A 16,823-nucleotide genomic window follows, 5' to 3' on the forward strand; every position below is an offset into this window, starting at 1 on the left:
GTTTCGCAACAAACTCGGAGATAAGACTGCGGCAGGCCGGGAATAAAAGTGCGCGTTCACGTGGTCTTCCACGATACTTCAAACGTGATCCCTGATTTAGATCATGTGCAATTTCCCGAGGTTCAAGCCGCGACGTGCGTCCCGGACTCGCCTCTCCTCTGAGGCACGGACTTTCTTCTGAGGGCGATTTTTCCGGGTTTCCTTTGTCGCACCTCGTAGCTGCGCGTTTGCACCGTCACGGCACGATATTTACGTTGAGGAGAAAATAAAGTATTGATTTGAATTATGACATTCTAATATTAAATTTTCCTGCGGTGTTAGACATGGTCACGTAGCCGCAATCGAAGAGAGATGCCAGATCCGCGACAGTCTGAGATACGCGGTTGTTTCACGTGTACTACAGCGTGTTTACCCGTTTCTACCAGTCCACGACATACCCGAACGGAGGAGTAATCACTAAAATTGGTGAGCGCTGATAATAGGAAACCCATCGGTGTGTTTGTAAACAGCCACCAGCGGCTCGAACTACCACCGAAAGCGCCCCTTTCGGAGCCTTCATAGATGTGACCCGACGAGACCGGTCAATTCCTGGATTAACGCTGACCAGTGAAGCAACTGTTCCTTACCGCGATATGGATATCACCCACGCTTACTGGGAAGAGAATTCCAATTTGCAGCGCGTCAAGTACGAAAGGTAAGCGACCCCATTTAACATTGGCCAACATGTCGTAATTACGGCTCGAACTGACGTCTCCACCAAAACCGTCCCTCGGGGAGAGATAAGCAGCTAGCTGCGGTGACGTAAATACAACCTCTGGACATAGTATTGTCTATAGTTTAAAAATGATCGCCGCACTATTTATAGAAACGGAATATAACTCAGTATAAGGTGGTTATTGCACGTAGACACACTTATTGCCTTTACAATAATAATATGCTCGGCTAGACACGCTCATTAATTTCATCAATATGTGCGGTACCCAACAACGACTATCCGAGCGGGCACGATTTGGTACCGTGAAAGATGCATCGGTCTCGCTTATCACTCCTGGGAACAACTGAGAAATAAAACTTCGACGTCGATAAGTCGTCCGCTGTTAAGTTATCGCAAGTCGAAACTTGAAAATCGTGCTCTACTTAATTAGATTCGGTCGCTAAGTGAGTATGCGAGGCAGGCAGCTACCTGAAGAAGCTTATCGCCCGCTTCCGTTCATCTCGCGGGACTTACACGTGCAGCGAACGTTTCAGCCGCTGAGAATGAGCCGCATAAAGCTTCAGCTAAATTTGATTATTTTTTTTCACCACCGTGTAGAGAGACAAAAGAAAAAAAAACGACTTTCCCGCCGCCTGCGGCACGAGGCCTTCGCCAATTTGACAGGATATCTGGGAGCTATCAATTTCGCCTTAGAGCAACTGTTCAGAAGTGAATGGGACATAGTCCAGAGCTTCAAAGTTGCCCCCGCAGGCTCGGCACTGCCCGTCCTCTAATTCGCCCGCCAGTGATACAGGTTTTTGGGGGGCCTGCAGGCCGATAGAATTTCGTCGAGAAATTCCCACTGCTTCTCTCGCCCTCGGATATTCTCAGAACTTGGTGGAATATTGTATAAAAATTCATTATCTAGGCTCGAGACGACGCTATTTAGTCCCAAATTCATTAACCGAATTCACGGGGCACTGATGAAAATTTATCATGCTGCCATAAGAGACGGGCCGCCACTGACATGGTTGGAAGCGCACATGAGAAACCTGTTTCAAAAACGCAATCCCAGTAACTTTGACAATTTATTTGTGTAGACTCTGCATTATGCACGATTTTATACAAAATATTAATCGTTGAAAATTATTTCTGCTTCAGTGGCAGGAAACGCTATTTTCGTGATTCGCTAAAAGATTGTCCATTTTCGCGCACAAAAAGTTGTATTTGAGGGCCCTAGTGCGGCAAACGAGATCAAGTGCCGTGTTGCCCCTATTACTTTGTAAAGTCACATTAACAATTCCTTTCTGCAATGACCACCTGCGATACCCATTGATCATACATAGTGGTTCCCCGAGGGCGCAACATCTCCATCTGTAGAAGAAATGGCCGTAATTCTTGGGCGTTTTTCTGTACTTGTCAGGAATATTGCTGTTTCTGGTTTTGGTTTAATTAACGCCTTACAGATATGGTTCATTGCCCATTGCCAGATTTGTTAAATAATCATCCGTTATGACGAATGTTTATCGCATCAAACCTTGATATTGTGGGGAACGGAGGTCTTTGTGCTCCCTTCATCTACGACAATGTATCTTACGGCAGGCGTCTTTTTGTATTTATTAGCAAAATTACTAATTCCGGTTTTGGTTTGATTGATGTCTTACATGTACAGTTCATCGTTCATTTCCAGATTTTAAAAAAATTAAAAACCCGTTGTGATTAATGTCTATCACACCGAAGCTTCTTGATGTTATGGCGGACGCCGTCTTCATGCTTTATTTACGTCAATCTATCTTGCGGCAAGTGACTTTTTGTATTTATTAGAAAAATAGCTATTTCTGTTTTTTTTTTTGTTAAATTAACGTCGTACGTGTATGGTTCATTGTTTATTGAGAGATCCTCCAAGTGATCACCCGTTATGACGAACGTTCATCGCGCCGAATCTTCTTGATATTATGGCGAGCGAGAACTTCCATGCTCCCTCTATTCGCGCTGCATTAGGGCATCGGCAGCTGGCATATACGGGGTGTTGCGACGCCGGGCCGACCGCGGGAAAACCCGTGTAAATTTCAACACCGTCTCCGCTCTTCGTTCGAGGGCAAAACTGCATTAGACCTTTTTGGAGCTCCTCCGATGAGGGGCTCCCGTGTAAAATGCGCGAGATATTTTTCCCCCTTTTCTGAAATCACGCACACTCTTAATGCAGCCCTGATATTTTCCCAATTAAGCCGCCGGCATCCGTCGCCTTATTTACAACTGTGACATTATGTAAATGAGTTTTGTTAAAACAATTGTATCCTTATTAAAGTTTCTAAAAAAAGGTCTTACACAGCAGCGGAGGGAGTAAACACGATTAAGTGGTGCCGCATTGGAAACGACCGGGATTATTTGAACATTTACTGATTTATAAGTCGAATTAGGAAATCTTTATTTATTGTTTGCTAATGCTATTATGCCCATTGCCTCGTTGCTGGTGGTTTAATTGGGGAAAATACCAGGGCGGCATTATAAGTTTTTTGCACGGTATCTGAGCGAATTTTTCACGTCTACACGTCGGCTCCCTTAGTGCGGGGACCTCCGAGAGGGTCGAATGCGAATTTGGCCTTAAACGAACGGGGGAGATTAGACGAGGTCGAAATCTACGTGGGTTTTCCCACGTAGACGAGGCGACACCCTATGCAGCCGACGCTTTCTCGTTCAGGGAAAGTGAAACCGTTATGCTTGTAATCGTATCCCGATCTACCTAAGTGAATTTGCAAAAATAACACCAATAAACCTGACTGAAAGCGTGTATTTTTTAATCTAAACATTATGTGGTAATAACAATATAATTGTTATTTGTGACTCCACTATTTGTCCGCGTGATTATCGTCGAAAGCCTCCGTCATAGCCCAGGAAAACTTCAATACGCTTGTTATTTATGTGTGTTCGTTACTTAACTTGTTGTAAAAAAAAAAAAACAATGAGCAAAGCGTTAACAACATCTTGTAACAATTTTGGATAACTAATCCCGTAGGCTAAAAGCGAGCTGCGCGACGCTGTGCTTTTGCATTCTGTTCAGTGGTGCATTGATTTCTAGAACGATCCGTTTTTTAATTTGGACGAAGGCGAAACCCGCAGGTTAAGTTAAGCTGCGGTGGCCACAGTTAATAACTGCGCAAATTGGCCTTTAATGAACTTTCCTTAAAATAGACGATTCCATAGAATTTTCCGCTTTTTTTTTGACCCCCGCCCCGCGGCATGTCATTTGTGTGTGTGTGTGTGAGTGGATGAGAAAAAATCAGCACTTTTCGACCTGCACGGCCGCTTCTCAAGGGGGGGGGGGGGGGGGGCACGGCGGAGCGCCAGTCCATAGTGCCGTGGCGTTGAACAATTTCGCCATAGTTCACCGGAAGTATTACTGTCAATTCATTATCCACGTTCGTCAGCCACACTCGGGTGATGGTAACGTGGTGTCAGTCATACGCAAAGAAAGACCAACTCGCAGTATCATGCGTTCAGTCATGTGACGAATACGTTTTCCGAATGACAATAGAACGTAATCCGCATCGACGTTATCACCAAGATCACGTGCAGTGTTGTGTTTTCCAATCAACCATCGTCTAATTTAGTTTATCAGATTGTTTGCTCTGACCTCTTTATAAGTGCTCCGATTGTCACTGTTCGGCTTTTTAGCTTCACGTGCGCCGAGCCGATTGGTTGCGTTGCTCGCAGTGTATCATTAGTGAACTTTGTTAATTGTTGCGTAATAACACCAATTGTGTTGTTGGATCATTTGGGAAACTTCGGGAGTTGGTTCTACGCCCCTTCGTTTTTAATCCCGGCGCAAGGACTCGAACATGATTCTTGCCTACCCCGGATATCGGTGAGTGTCTTATTTACATCAAAAGCATACGTTTGATTATGAAAAAAAAAACATGATAAAAGCAGTCAGATATCAATAACAATCTTATCGCTTCTGCGTGCAGTGGAGGCGAAGCGGTTCTCATGAATTTTGGTCAAAATAAGCGACTCGTGGCGGACGCGGCGATGATAATCCCCGAGTGAAGCACCGAACCGGCCGGCCATATGTTCTCCCCTGTATTCGTGGCGGGAGGCAATTTCAATTGCCAAACACAAAGAGTATTGCGGTCATAACGCCCGGTTCTGAAAGAGCCCACAAGGGCACGGCCAAAGCGCCCGCCATAACGTCCAGAAGATTCGCTGCGCCCCCCTTCCGGGGGCGTCCCGTGTACGTGACTAAAAGAAACCTGCCTGAGCGTCTGCAGGGAATGCGGAGGTGGCGCTCTCCCTGGGAACCCAACCCTGTGGCACTGGCGACCTTCGGGGCCACGGGTCCGCTGTTGCGTTTATCAGCCACGGCGAAACAAGCAACCATTTCAATGTTACGTCATCGTTGAAAAGACGCGAGAACGCGCGTTCGCCATAATAACAAGAAGATCTGGCGGGAATTGAGAGATTTCGAATGGTGGCGGCGAATTTCGAGATTCGGGAAGGTGCCGTGCTCAACCTGACGGTGAGACGACGAAACGGGTTCGCCACAAGAAAACCTCGTCTGCGGGGGGCCTGCTGTAACGTCGATAATTCGGCGTCGCAGGGACGTGGGCCCGCCACTGCCTCGAAGAATGCCGAAACAGCGTTGTACCTGCGCCACTTCAACTTTAAATAAATCACTTGTAGAACGGCGCGAGTGTGATATGCGCGCTAAACCCAAGTTTGCGCAAAACGCCCGCTTTCAGTAAGTAAGAGGTCACACATACATAAATACTCACGTGTTAATAATAATAATTAAATTATTATGGAAAATTACGACATGAATTTAGCAAGACGGGTAGCGGGTGCTAACAAAAACAACAAGTTGTATTAAAATATGATACGATGTTGAGTTTAATTGTTGAATCGTTTCATTAACCGTGACTTTTATGTAATATTTTGAGCAAATATTTTATCGCTCTTTGTTAAATCACACACTCAGCCATCGAATCTCGATTAGAAAATGTACTAAGTCACATAACGAGCGGCCATAATACAACATCACACGTACAAACACTAGAGAATTTGTTTATTTAACGTGTAGTGTCATTGGCGAGGCTTGGAATAATACTTTTTTATTATGAGATTAACCGTTTCGGTGGATATACCCGAACTGCCTATTCCAAATGTAGCATTCGCTCGTACAGGTTTAACTCCGATGATTTATTTGTACAGGGCGTTGCAGCAGTCCACCGTCAGAGCGCGTCCGACAAAGGAAGAAGCGATCTTACAGTAAAACTTAGTTCGCACGAGCCTAAGCCCTATTTTAATTATTTAAGCCGTCGCTGCGCTTCAACGTTTTCAGCATAAACGGCTGATTAATTAATAATTCACTCGTTTGTAACGTGAAATATTCATCGATCTTAGCGGCGGACGGGAAAGCACATTCCCACGATCCTCCACCGATGGGAATGTAACGATCGATTACCGCCCTCGTTTGCACCCAGCGTGCGACATTTCACGCTCGTGCGTTAAGAGCTACTTCCTTTCCTTGCTGGGTTGATCACTAGTTGCGCACACGTCCTCACCGCACTCGTTAAGCAAACAACCATTATTTGACGGTGAGCTCGTAAATTATGGACGATATTATTTCAATTCTCTCCTTTCCAGGTGCCTTACGAGCGAGGAACCCGTCAGGCTTAAAGATGACCGCGCCGTATATCCCTACTGCGACTCGTAAGTATTGCTTTCTCGCCCTCAACGAGCTTGATTTGCTTCTCGATTTCCGCAGGCGTTTAGCAAAACTATTTTCAAATTTTTAGACAAAAAGGGCTTATTCCGCAGCTGCGTTAGCAACCCATTTACGGTAATAAGCAGACAGATGTGCGTTTTTGCCATCACTTTTGAATGGTAATAATAGACACGTTACCCCCGCTATGGAACAGACTCGGTTCTGTTTCGTCGCATATTTGGTTTTTAGTTTAAGTACCCGAAATTGTTCCGAATTTGTCGATCGATTTCGAGGGCCCCTCCGGCGCCAGAAATCGGTCGACGAGTCATGTTCACTTTCGTTTCGTTATTGAGGCATTTCGACGAGTGGCTCGATAATAAAAAATCACTATACACGGGGTGTTTCCGGCGAAGCGGCGTGACTTCCGGTTCAAAATCGAGGAGTCGGCGCCGCTTCCGGTCGAACCGGATGTCGCGCAGTACGGTCAGCTGTCGCATATGTCAAGATTTAACCGGAGGCGAACGATCGTCGAGAAGCACCCGCGGTATATAAGAAAGTGTGCCGAGTGGACTCCGAGGCGCGTAATGATTCTCCATGTGTGTCAATTCGCTTCGGTCTGCGGCCTCAGCGTTCACTCGAACCGCACTCGTGAAATCTCTAAATCACCTCCTGATCTGAGGAAGGGCGCTTCGTTCGACGTGTCTTAGAGATTTCACGGTTACATTTTCCAGCTCCAAACACTTGTAGCCTTAACTTGTTATTTACATTTATTAAGTGTAGCACTTTTTAGAAATTATACTCATTAATTCTTTTCTTTTATCAGAAATTTAAACTTTTCCACTGCAACTTGCAGTGAAGATGATTGTGAATACGGCCCGTACAAGAAAAGTAGTAAAGTGGCTCGGGTAAGTATCACAACAGCCCCGGACAATATATTTTAGGACATACCCATACGAAAAAAACATGCCAAAGGTCAAATATGTATTCCTAGCTAAATTCGTAACGATCGTGTAAGTAAACGAAAAAAGAATAAAAAGACATTTACCCTCTGACAGCACAGCTGCCCTAAGTGTTAAGTCTGCCAGGGTGGGATGAAGCTAGTTCCCACACGCGCGGAGGTCAGAAAACGGACCAAACGTGATCTCCACGAGGGGCCCCTTGAAGTTAAATGGCACCCTCAGTGTATACTGGTCATAAGTTACGTTACCTACTTTTGTATAAATTATAAGTGCTTACGAAATACACTATCCAAGAGAGTTTTTATTGGATTGTTTTCATACCACTTAGTGTGATCGTTTCTATGTTAAATCGAGAGAGAGAGAGACTCCCAGTCGAAGTTTTGCATTGTGGTTCTCACAGTTGCGCTTCGTAGACCTATCAATGCTTATTCTTTTAGTTATGGTTCTTTTAGACCAACTCTCGCAACGTCAATCGTTCAATGAGTGGGTCCCCGAGGGGGGACTTTGAGGGAGAGTGACTGGAAAAAATGAGAATTGGTCTTTTTGAGTCATTGCTATTGAGAACACACTGAGTAATTCATCACAAATTTTTCAAGTTTACCTCTATAACGCTCCAAATTAAGGTAAGGGTTGCGAAAGGTTGTAGAGGGACCTTTGTTGTTCCGAAATTGCAGACTTATTCCAAACCAAAGTGGGTTGCGCAGCTAGGAAAACACCTTATAATATACCTGATTATCAGCTATAGGTCCTTACCTTCTCACTGTCTCACAATAATTCAAAAATCTAAATTAACCCAAAGCTTTATTAATCTCTTTCCCTTCTTCTGTCATCTTACATTGATGTGATTAAAAACCTTTTAGTTTCGACAAATTTAATTTTTAAGTTATCTTTATTGTGTTCAAATTGTAACGTCTCCGTTCACCATTATAGCAAGATCCCATGTCCCATCGAATAATCGAAAAGAGGAGACGTGATAGGATGAACAATTGCCTGGCCGATTTGTCCCGTTTGATTCCCACCGACTACTTGAAGAAGGGCAGGGGCCGCATCGAAAAAACCGAGATCATTGAAATGGCCATCAAGCACATGAAACATCTTCAGACTCAGGAGAGGATCAGTTCTCTCGAACACTACAGGCAAGTACCACTTGCGAATTAATTCCCGGAACTATTTCGTCACCATTTAATCGAGAAATAAACAACGTGAACGTGATTAATTAATATGTTCCATGACCTTTGCCATTTGATTAGATAAAAATTGTTTTTGTAGAATATTTTGGATTAAATGTGCCCATATGTTTTGGGCTGAGTGTTCATTGTCACTGCTTTTATCCGAATCGCACATAGTAGATACATCAAATGCGAATCAAAGGTGAAAAACGAGCAATAACGATTTTACTTCACCATAATGTCAAGGAAACATGGTGCGAATAGAAAAAAATCACAATTTACTACCTTTTAAGGCTCAAGTTAAGTAGTCACGTTCCACTTGTCCAGATTTGTGTATGCGCCTATTGCTTAAAGTGAAGAATCACACGAGATATTTCTTTGCAGATTGGGATACCAAGAGTGCATCGCTGAAGTAATGCGGTTCATGGTTGAAATCGAAAACCATCACCCACGAGAACCCTTATGCCTGCGCTTACTGAATCACCTGCAAAAGCACTGCGAGCAGATTTCCAAAGCTCCCGGTTCTCCCCCCCTGGAGTCAGTGCCTACGTTCGCCACTCAGGTTCCTTCATTTATCCGCAACGGATCTGGCAATACTCAAGCAAAAGTCACAGAATTTTCCATTCCAAAGGCCGAGCCCGAGAACAGCAACAGCAACAGCAACGACGCCCATGCGGGGGCGTTTACGGTGCGTACCCCCAAATCAGACGACCTGGAGAAAGAGGGAAACAGCGGAATGTCGTACAAATATAAGACCAACATCAAGCTGAGATTCACACAAGACCTGAGCGCGCACGAGGTGCCGAAAAGGCAGAAATTGGATGATGATTGTAGAAGTTCGGTTACCATTTATGAAAGCCAAAAGTGAGTAGGTACCTACACGCATATAGGTTTTTCCAGTACTCACTGTGAAAGACCACTGTTAGGTGCGTTAAATGTCTGGGTAGTACCTGTTTTTCGCGTTCTTTTCTAATAACTTTGTCGTGATTTTATGAAATTTGATACATAACAACAATTCAAAACCATCAACTATGCTAAAAAGTTCGTTTTAAAAATGCGCATATAACGCAAAATAGTCAATGATCAGAATTTACGGAACATAGTCAAAATTACAGTGACGTCAGTCTGTGCTTGTCAATGCGTGTTGGTTAATTTAACGAACCTTCCAGTTTACGTCACTTTGACGTCAGGAACGGGCTAATACGTTCGAATATGCATTTTAAATCCATAAAATCTTGTTATTGAATGTATTTCATTCTGTTATTGTAAAGCTGCAATAATTAAAATTTTCGCATTCGTTATTAGCCCAGAACGAAAATAGCGCTAATGACGAGTCGCATTAAATCATTCTCACACGATTTGCGTGTAACGGACTGACTGATCATGGAAGAGTGGAAAAAACGCTAAAACCGGCTTTGGCGAAACGGTTCAAGGATCAATTTCATTTCTAGCTCCAACCAAAGTTCGCCGCCCTGCAGCGAGGCATGCACACGCATTTCCGAGAGTGAAACCACTCAAGGGCAAACTACCCCCGATGTCACGGCCAACCCTCAACAGAAGCCGGGCACCCCCCAAGGTGACGTCATCCAGCGGTTTTCCCCCACAATAGCCGCATCGAATACAACAGAAACCAACTTCGACGTGCCCATCTTCGTCCTGCACACCAAAGGCTCTTACTACATACCTTTATCCATAGATTACAAGACGTTGGTCCCGTATTTGAAAAATTACAACCTGACAGAGACCCTGCCGCAAATGCAGAACGTCGTCCTGCACCCCGTGACGATAAACGTGAACTTCTTGCACAACTTCAACAGCGACCTGAGGAACAACAACAACGGCAGCAAGTGCAAGTTCGAGTTCGACAATAACTGGAATTAATGTGGATAATGGGAGGATGTGGTTGAAACAAAATTGCTTAAAGGCTGTGATGGTCAGGGGAATTTTACAAGACTGACATTTGTACGTTCGCCGATAATAGGAGAAATGTAAAGTAAAGCCGATATTTTTTGAACGGTCACCTGTACGTTTTAAATATGTAATAAGTTTCCGAGCCTGCGCAGTCTGTAGCTGTAGGACGAGCAACGGCAGAGCGAAGCAGATCGGTTAAAATGTGTTGCTTGATGGAAGAAAAGGCTGTGAATCATGTAATATTAACGGTACGACGTGTTATGTGTAAGATGAATCAACTCTAAAAGGGGGTCAATGTGGACCATCAATTAGTACCTACGCATAGATACGGATTTCATGCATTAAATGCCTTCACGTATGGAATATTCGCTACTCATACATAACAACCGTGTACAATTTCTCATAACGACACATTTTTCCATGTGCTTAATGTCTGCAGCCTAAAATGCGCTGAGATAACGGGTTTTTTCCACTACTAGCTTTGGAATAAGCCATTCTTGGGTGCCTTGAACGATTAGAATTTTCAAAAAACGGTCGAACCATTAGTTAGTGACGCGCATGCGGCCCGTTGTCCACGCCTAGGCGAACCAATCGGCCACGATGTCGTCATCATCTCCATTGTTATTTTATTGTCGTTGCCATGGAGACGAGTGTCGAGGAAACGTCACCGTCGACGTGGCGATTCTGGGCGCGCTGTCAATTTGCGTGCAGGATTTAATTTGTTCTTAATTTAGTTTATTGTAATTTCACGGTTACCTCCGGTAGTGGAAAAAATCCCGTGCGCACCGCGGTGGTGGAGTCCTCGTGGCCCTCACTTCTAAAACTCGACGTTCAGGTCATGAAAATGCATTTCGCAGCCTTGGTGCATAATATACTATTAATGCGGTCGAGGTTTAATTTTGTATTATATTTTTCAGTTTAAGTTGCATCTGCGCGAGTCTTGTGCGCCTTCGCAATGCGAGGATTACCAACTTACCCTCGGTCATTTCTCTGCACGCGTGAACGACAGTAGAAACTTAAGCTGTTAGAAAGGCGGGGAGCTCGCAAATGGCGCATTTTTCAAATGTCCTTTCGTTCAGCCCTGCGGCTGCATCAAAATAAACGTATTTAAAGGTCTAGTGCGAAGCGGAGCATAATTCCCTCTAAGTCATATGATTGTGCCACTACTACGTCATCTAAAACGATTAACGAATCAGTTTTTTCTGTACCTAAGGCCTTATATTCTAAACGATGAAAGTAAGTGTAAAAATGTTTTTATTCATGTGTTTTAAATGTTATTAAATGTTGCAGAAATACGCCAACGGTGAATCTTTTTTGTTTCGTCGTGTCCCATTGAATGTTACCGAAAAGAACCCTTTTTCCCGTCCCCGGAGTAAACGCGGCGACGAGAGTTGCCCTGGCGGGCCCCTGGACGCGTTACCCAGAGGTTCTAAACCATGCTGCGGTTAGGCGATGGTGTTCACAGTATTAAGATCGCCTGCGGTATTTTGGGGCGTATGATAACGGTGCACATGCCTAACCTGCGCTAACCAGAAAACCGAAGTTAGTTAAGACGGTGAGTTAGCTAAGACAACCCACAAAATCCCTGCAGGAGCTCGATTTCAAAACGCCGTTTTGGACTGAAAACTGCGACCGTGTTCAAACGGCCACGCGAGCTTCTCCGTAGTGTGGTTTACTCGCAGTTTTTATCCCGTTTCAGTCGCGATGCGGGTCTCGACCATCTGATTCCATTACGGAAATAAAACTATTCACTTTTTTCAACGTGAAAAACTTGTTCTGTACACTGTATTAAAAAAGAAATTATGTATTACAATAAAAATAAATAAAAAACTTTAGGTATTCTAAAACTTGGACAAAATCATAACGTATACGGGGTCCTGCAATAGTGCGCCGAGTTCCGAGACCGCTAACTCTGCCGATGCCAGGCAAATATTTCTACCTATACAGGGGGTCTGAAAAATATGTTTCCTCTTTAATAGGGCATTCCCAATCTCATTCTCTGTCCGGGTCATTTGGATGATTTTACGTGAGGCTTATCAGGCACGTCCTATATCTATCTTTAAAAGTTTTTGAAATGAACTATAAAGTCTACTCGTCGAATGTCGGCTACACCAGCGACGCATCTCACGACTCTTTCAAGCAAACATCAACCAATTATTAGTTTATTTCCTATTACGAACACCCCGTTTAATGCCAGCTCTAAGAAACGATATCGATACTATAAAATACAAAAAAAACTCTTTATTAAATTTAAATTTAAGTATTTAATATAAGTGTTCCTAACTGTAGGAGACATAGAAAGGTAATTCGGTAAATGATCATTTCCATGTTGAACATCCTTGTCTTGAACAAAACCTGTGAATCCCTTACTAGAAAATAACAAATATAACAAAATTGAAAAAACACAACTCACGATTGTTACACTTTTTTGGACCACTCAGTATAAATAGAAGTATTTTCCTAAAACGGGTTCTTCTATAATGTAACCCTAACAGCCTTTGAGCGGTCAAAAGCTGAGCCTCTCTTGGAGGACCCTGTATAAGAAGGTTAAACGAGTTCAATTATACGGAGCAGTTTTATAAATCAACATGATAAGTAAACAGTTAACAAGAAAGTTGCGCAGCATGCATTCTTTCTACGTTGCGTTACGTTACTTTTACACTACATAATTCACACACAGGGTGGGCCAAGTCCCACAGTCCGCTATTGCCGTCTTCAAAATTACTAGAATTAGAGTCAAGTTATACAAGGGAATAGTCATTAAATCTAAGGGGGAACTAAGATTAGAATGCCAAATATCCTTTGATTTACTAAACATTGGAAAAATCATACCCTGTCTCATTTAACCAAGCTTTAGACTCTAACAGTTTAGGAGGTAGCAACAGTGAACCACGACAATTGGACCATCCTGTAGACATATTGCTTGGTTCCGCATCCACAGAACAAATTTCATCTGAGAAAGAAATCAAAATAATATGAATCAAATTAAAAAATCCTAATTAAGTCCGACCGCCACAGTCTTTATTATAGAAAATCACAGTAACACATCATTCGTTCTTAATTTTCATTCTATTTCATACTGTCCGGAAAATTTTGACCGTTATTAGAGTTCTGCCGTTTGAAAAACTTGCCTCCTTGCAATCCAGAGACAAATGGAGATATTTGCGTTCGCCATTTCTTCAAGAAACATTGTTTTGCTTCGCAACACAAACGCTTCGTAAATTAAACGACAGTATGAAATAAAACAACATACGATACATGTCCATCAGGTATTGTTACAGTATTCGTTAACATTTTCCATACTTGGCTCTCGATGTTGCCTCGTCGGTAAAAAAACTCGTACTGTAACAAGCCAGCACATGAACTCGTGTAAGTAACTATTTCGAGACATTAGTCTCGCACCCGCATGTTCCAAATGCTGCTCCTGCGCATCCCCACAGTGGGTCTCGCCACCGAGCTGAACTTAAATTGGTTGATTTGAACTGATGAGCTTAAAAACGATTGGACCTCCTTCAAATCTTCTCCTTCGATGTACCCCCCGTGTATATCCAAGTAGGAGAGATTCGCTAGTTTTCTCAGAGATCTGTTACGTATGTAGGGGAGATTGGAACATAACTATTTCGCTCGATTTGAAAATAACTTACGAAAGTGCCTTATAAGGAATTAAATAGCACCTGGAGAGTGAGACAAATTTTAAGTTCTCAAGTAACGTGATATGCCTCACTGACTCGCCAGTCAGAGCTGTACAGTCGGACAAATCGAGCTCTCGCAATTTAGGGCAACTTGACACCAACATTGAGACACCTGAAAATTATTTTATCTTATCTACGTCGGTTTCAACATTCCCTAAAACTCACAGTTATCATGCATTAGCTTTTTACAACCGGAAAAGTTCAATCTATCCATACTGGGAGGCAAATTTTCACAAATAAATTGAATACTGGCAGCAGTCAAATAGGTCCAGGATATGTTCAGCTCTCTAATTCTACAAAGAGAATTAGAGAGTAGTTCTAAAGGTAAATAACTAATAGACAAACTTACTGTCTGCAATTTGTTAGCAAATGTTTGAGCCCATCTTCATATATCCCACTACACATGGCAAAATTGATAACTTCAATATCCTTGTTGGCTGACAAGGCGACTAAGACCTCATCATTTAAGGGAATATTCTCCAAACTCAGCTTTTTCAGTCTTCGGCATTTCTTGAACAGCTCCACCAAACTGGGTTTGGATATGTAAGCCATACTTAAATCTAAGTATAATAAACGAGATCGAAAATCCTCTAAATGAGCTTTGCATCCAGGCAGTATTGGCTTCCCTAATATCTAAAATATGCATAATGATATTTGTAAGTTTGCGAGAGCTCTATAAGCTTCTACCTCAGATCGAGCCAGTCTTAATACAATGACTTGTTTGCTTAGAATGACACCCAGTACTCCAGGCTTTAAATGTTTGTTAGAAACATCCATTCGGGTCCATAAGCTTTCATCATAAGTTAAAAGATTAAATCTTTTACAACACAGTGCTATGTCTTTCAAACAGCTCTTTGGCAACCATTTAAAGATTTGTATAATCACCTCATCACTCAGGAGATTAAAATAGTCTGAAAGACATTATTAGATCTACCTAACGTAGGATTTAGATTTGATACTCACTAGTTTTGTCTGTTGGTTTAATAGTAGTAGTGCTTGCTAATAAATTGTCCCAATCCCCTGATGATAGTTTATCCCGTGATTCTTTGGTAAGTGTTGATTCTAATATGGAAAGCTGAAAATCCAGCAAATGATGCAAGTATTAGTTACTAATTAGGAGACAATTAAATATGTGCATCAGATAAGAATATTGAACTTTATTAGTATGTTTAGTAGTAAATCAGAGAGGGTTTGGTAAAGTAGGTCATCAGCACCCAGATCAAACTGTGTAACTTGTTAATGTAATACGTCCCAAATCAGCCCCAAATTTCTTGACTTGGCCTTCCAATGGACCTGGATCTGCTGAAAAGGATATCAATTGAGGACATCACGCTGTGAATGATCTAATCAAACAACTGAGACATGTAAGCATGGGATATGTACATATTTTGATTCACAAATTTCCCATTTTAGGAGAAAACTTGTAAAACGATTCTGTGTTGTCTGTTTACAGATGGATCTGACAAAACTTGGTCTCCCTAGAAGGGCCAGCAGTACAAATATTCAACAGCAGGGGATTGCATATGTTCCAGACCAGATCCATTTCAATTACTTGAGTTCTGTTTGCAAGGTAGGCAGTAAACCACTTATAACACTTCTTCTGAAACTTAATTGACTTATTAGTCAATTTAGTTCTCAGAAATGATTGTTCGCAATATCAAAAGCTTTGGCATGATTCAGTAAGACCAACCAGTTAATAAGTGACCAATTTATGTTCTATGAACTTCAAATTGAGGCTTGCCATGGATGTTCAAACATGTGGAGACTCGAACTGAACAAGGCTTGTCACAGACCCTAAGAGCATTGTATATGAATGGTACATGCTGGTAAGTGGAAATGAATTTTAATTAATTTCGCTTTTATATCAAAGGACTCTGTTGTGATCATGTCAATTTCTGGCATTACTTAACTCACAGAGATGGTCTGTTTTACTTTCGCCAATAGTATGCAAACAATAACATGTGATTTAATGGATTGACCAAAGAATTCCTGAATACCTACCTGCTTTCCCCTGGTTTCTGGTGTCATAGAGGCACAAGACACATCCACGCCGACATTAATGTTCTTATTGAAGATTGTGTCCTCAGTGTCATCTACCACATCTTCAGAATCGCAATCCAGCCTTCCAATTCCATGGTCATAAATTTCATGAAGCACCACGTCCCCGCTAGTCAAAGTCCACAGAGGGGGCTTTTCTTCCTCTATCGCGAACTCATTAAATCGTGCACGTTTCCTTTTAAAGACGGAGTAAAATTGGGACTCATGGACGGGGTTGTTAATAAAACTTACCGTGCAGGGGAATGGCTCACGTTCGCATCTACGGGCTGTAAAATCCCTTGGTGAGACATGGTTTTATGAGTTCTGATAGGTTTTGATTGAAATTTGCATATTCCCGGTAATTTTATGATTTTGAAAGTTCCTTGTCTCTATTCCCTCCCAGAACCCAATTTCAAACTAAAACCCGGAAAAAGTGAAGTAAAATATGAGGTTAAGATCGAATGAATTGACACTTAAATCCGTCACATAGAGCGGAAATTAGGCACGAACGGCAAAGGGCGAAATGTCACACATACTCTTGTTTTATTGGTTTAAAATGGGATTTTCGGACAGGTGAGTTCAGCTAGTTTTGGGATTCCCTGCGATGTGGCAACGCTGTACGAGAGTTAAGGGACGTTTTGCGCGTGGTTTATAACC

The 16,823-nt window shown here is 42.5% G+C and overlaps 2 protein-coding genes across 6 annotated transcripts; one reads left to right on the plus strand and one right to left on the minus strand.

Annotated features, from left to right (window-relative positions):
* The first annotated feature begins 441 nt into the window (after positions 1-441).
* On the plus strand, positions 442-11,738 carry LOC136349557 (class E basic helix-loop-helix protein 41-like). Of its 5 annotated transcripts, none has more exons than XM_066301195.1 (6): positions 442-694; positions 6,338-6,403; positions 7,222-7,303; positions 8,288-8,493; positions 8,911-9,390; positions 9,978-11,738. In XM_066301195.1, exons 1-6 carry the CDS (start codon positions 633-635, stop codon positions 10,405-10,407), a joined length of 1,326 nt encoding a protein of 441 aa, XP_066157292.1. In that variant the 5' UTR covers positions 442-632; the 3' UTR covers positions 10,408-11,738. The 5 variants fall into 5 exon arrangements, with proteins under 5 accessions (XP_066157292.1, XP_066157297.1, XP_066157294.1 ...); XM_066301197.1 differs by lacking the exon at positions 442-694 and adding an exon at positions 4,118-4,559; XM_066301200.1 differs by lacking the exon at positions 7,222-7,303 and having other exon boundaries at positions 676-694.
* Positions 11,739-12,716: 978 nt separating this feature from the next.
* On the minus strand, positions 12,717-16,620 carry Skp2 (S-phase kinase-associated protein 2). Its single transcript, XM_066301194.1, has 8 exons — positions 16,419-16,620; positions 16,131-16,362; positions 15,093-15,204; positions 14,817-15,040; positions 14,479-14,762; positions 14,295-14,422; positions 14,082-14,241; positions 12,717-14,020 (listed from the first exon to the last, which is right to left on the minus strand). The coding sequence occupies exons 1-8, from the start codon at positions 16,475-16,477 to the stop codon at positions 13,828-13,830; spliced, it is 1,392 nt and encodes a 463-aa protein (XP_066157291.1). The 5' UTR covers positions 16,478-16,620; the 3' UTR covers positions 12,717-13,827.
* Positions 16,621-16,823: the final 203 nt, after the last annotated feature.

This window comes from Euwallacea fornicatus, chromosome 38 (assembly GCF_040115645.1).
Source record: "Euwallacea fornicatus isolate EFF26 chromosome 38, ASM4011564v1, whole genome shotgun sequence".
Lineage (NCBI taxonomy): Eukaryota > Metazoa > Arthropoda > Insecta > Coleoptera > Curculionidae > Euwallacea > Euwallacea fornicatus.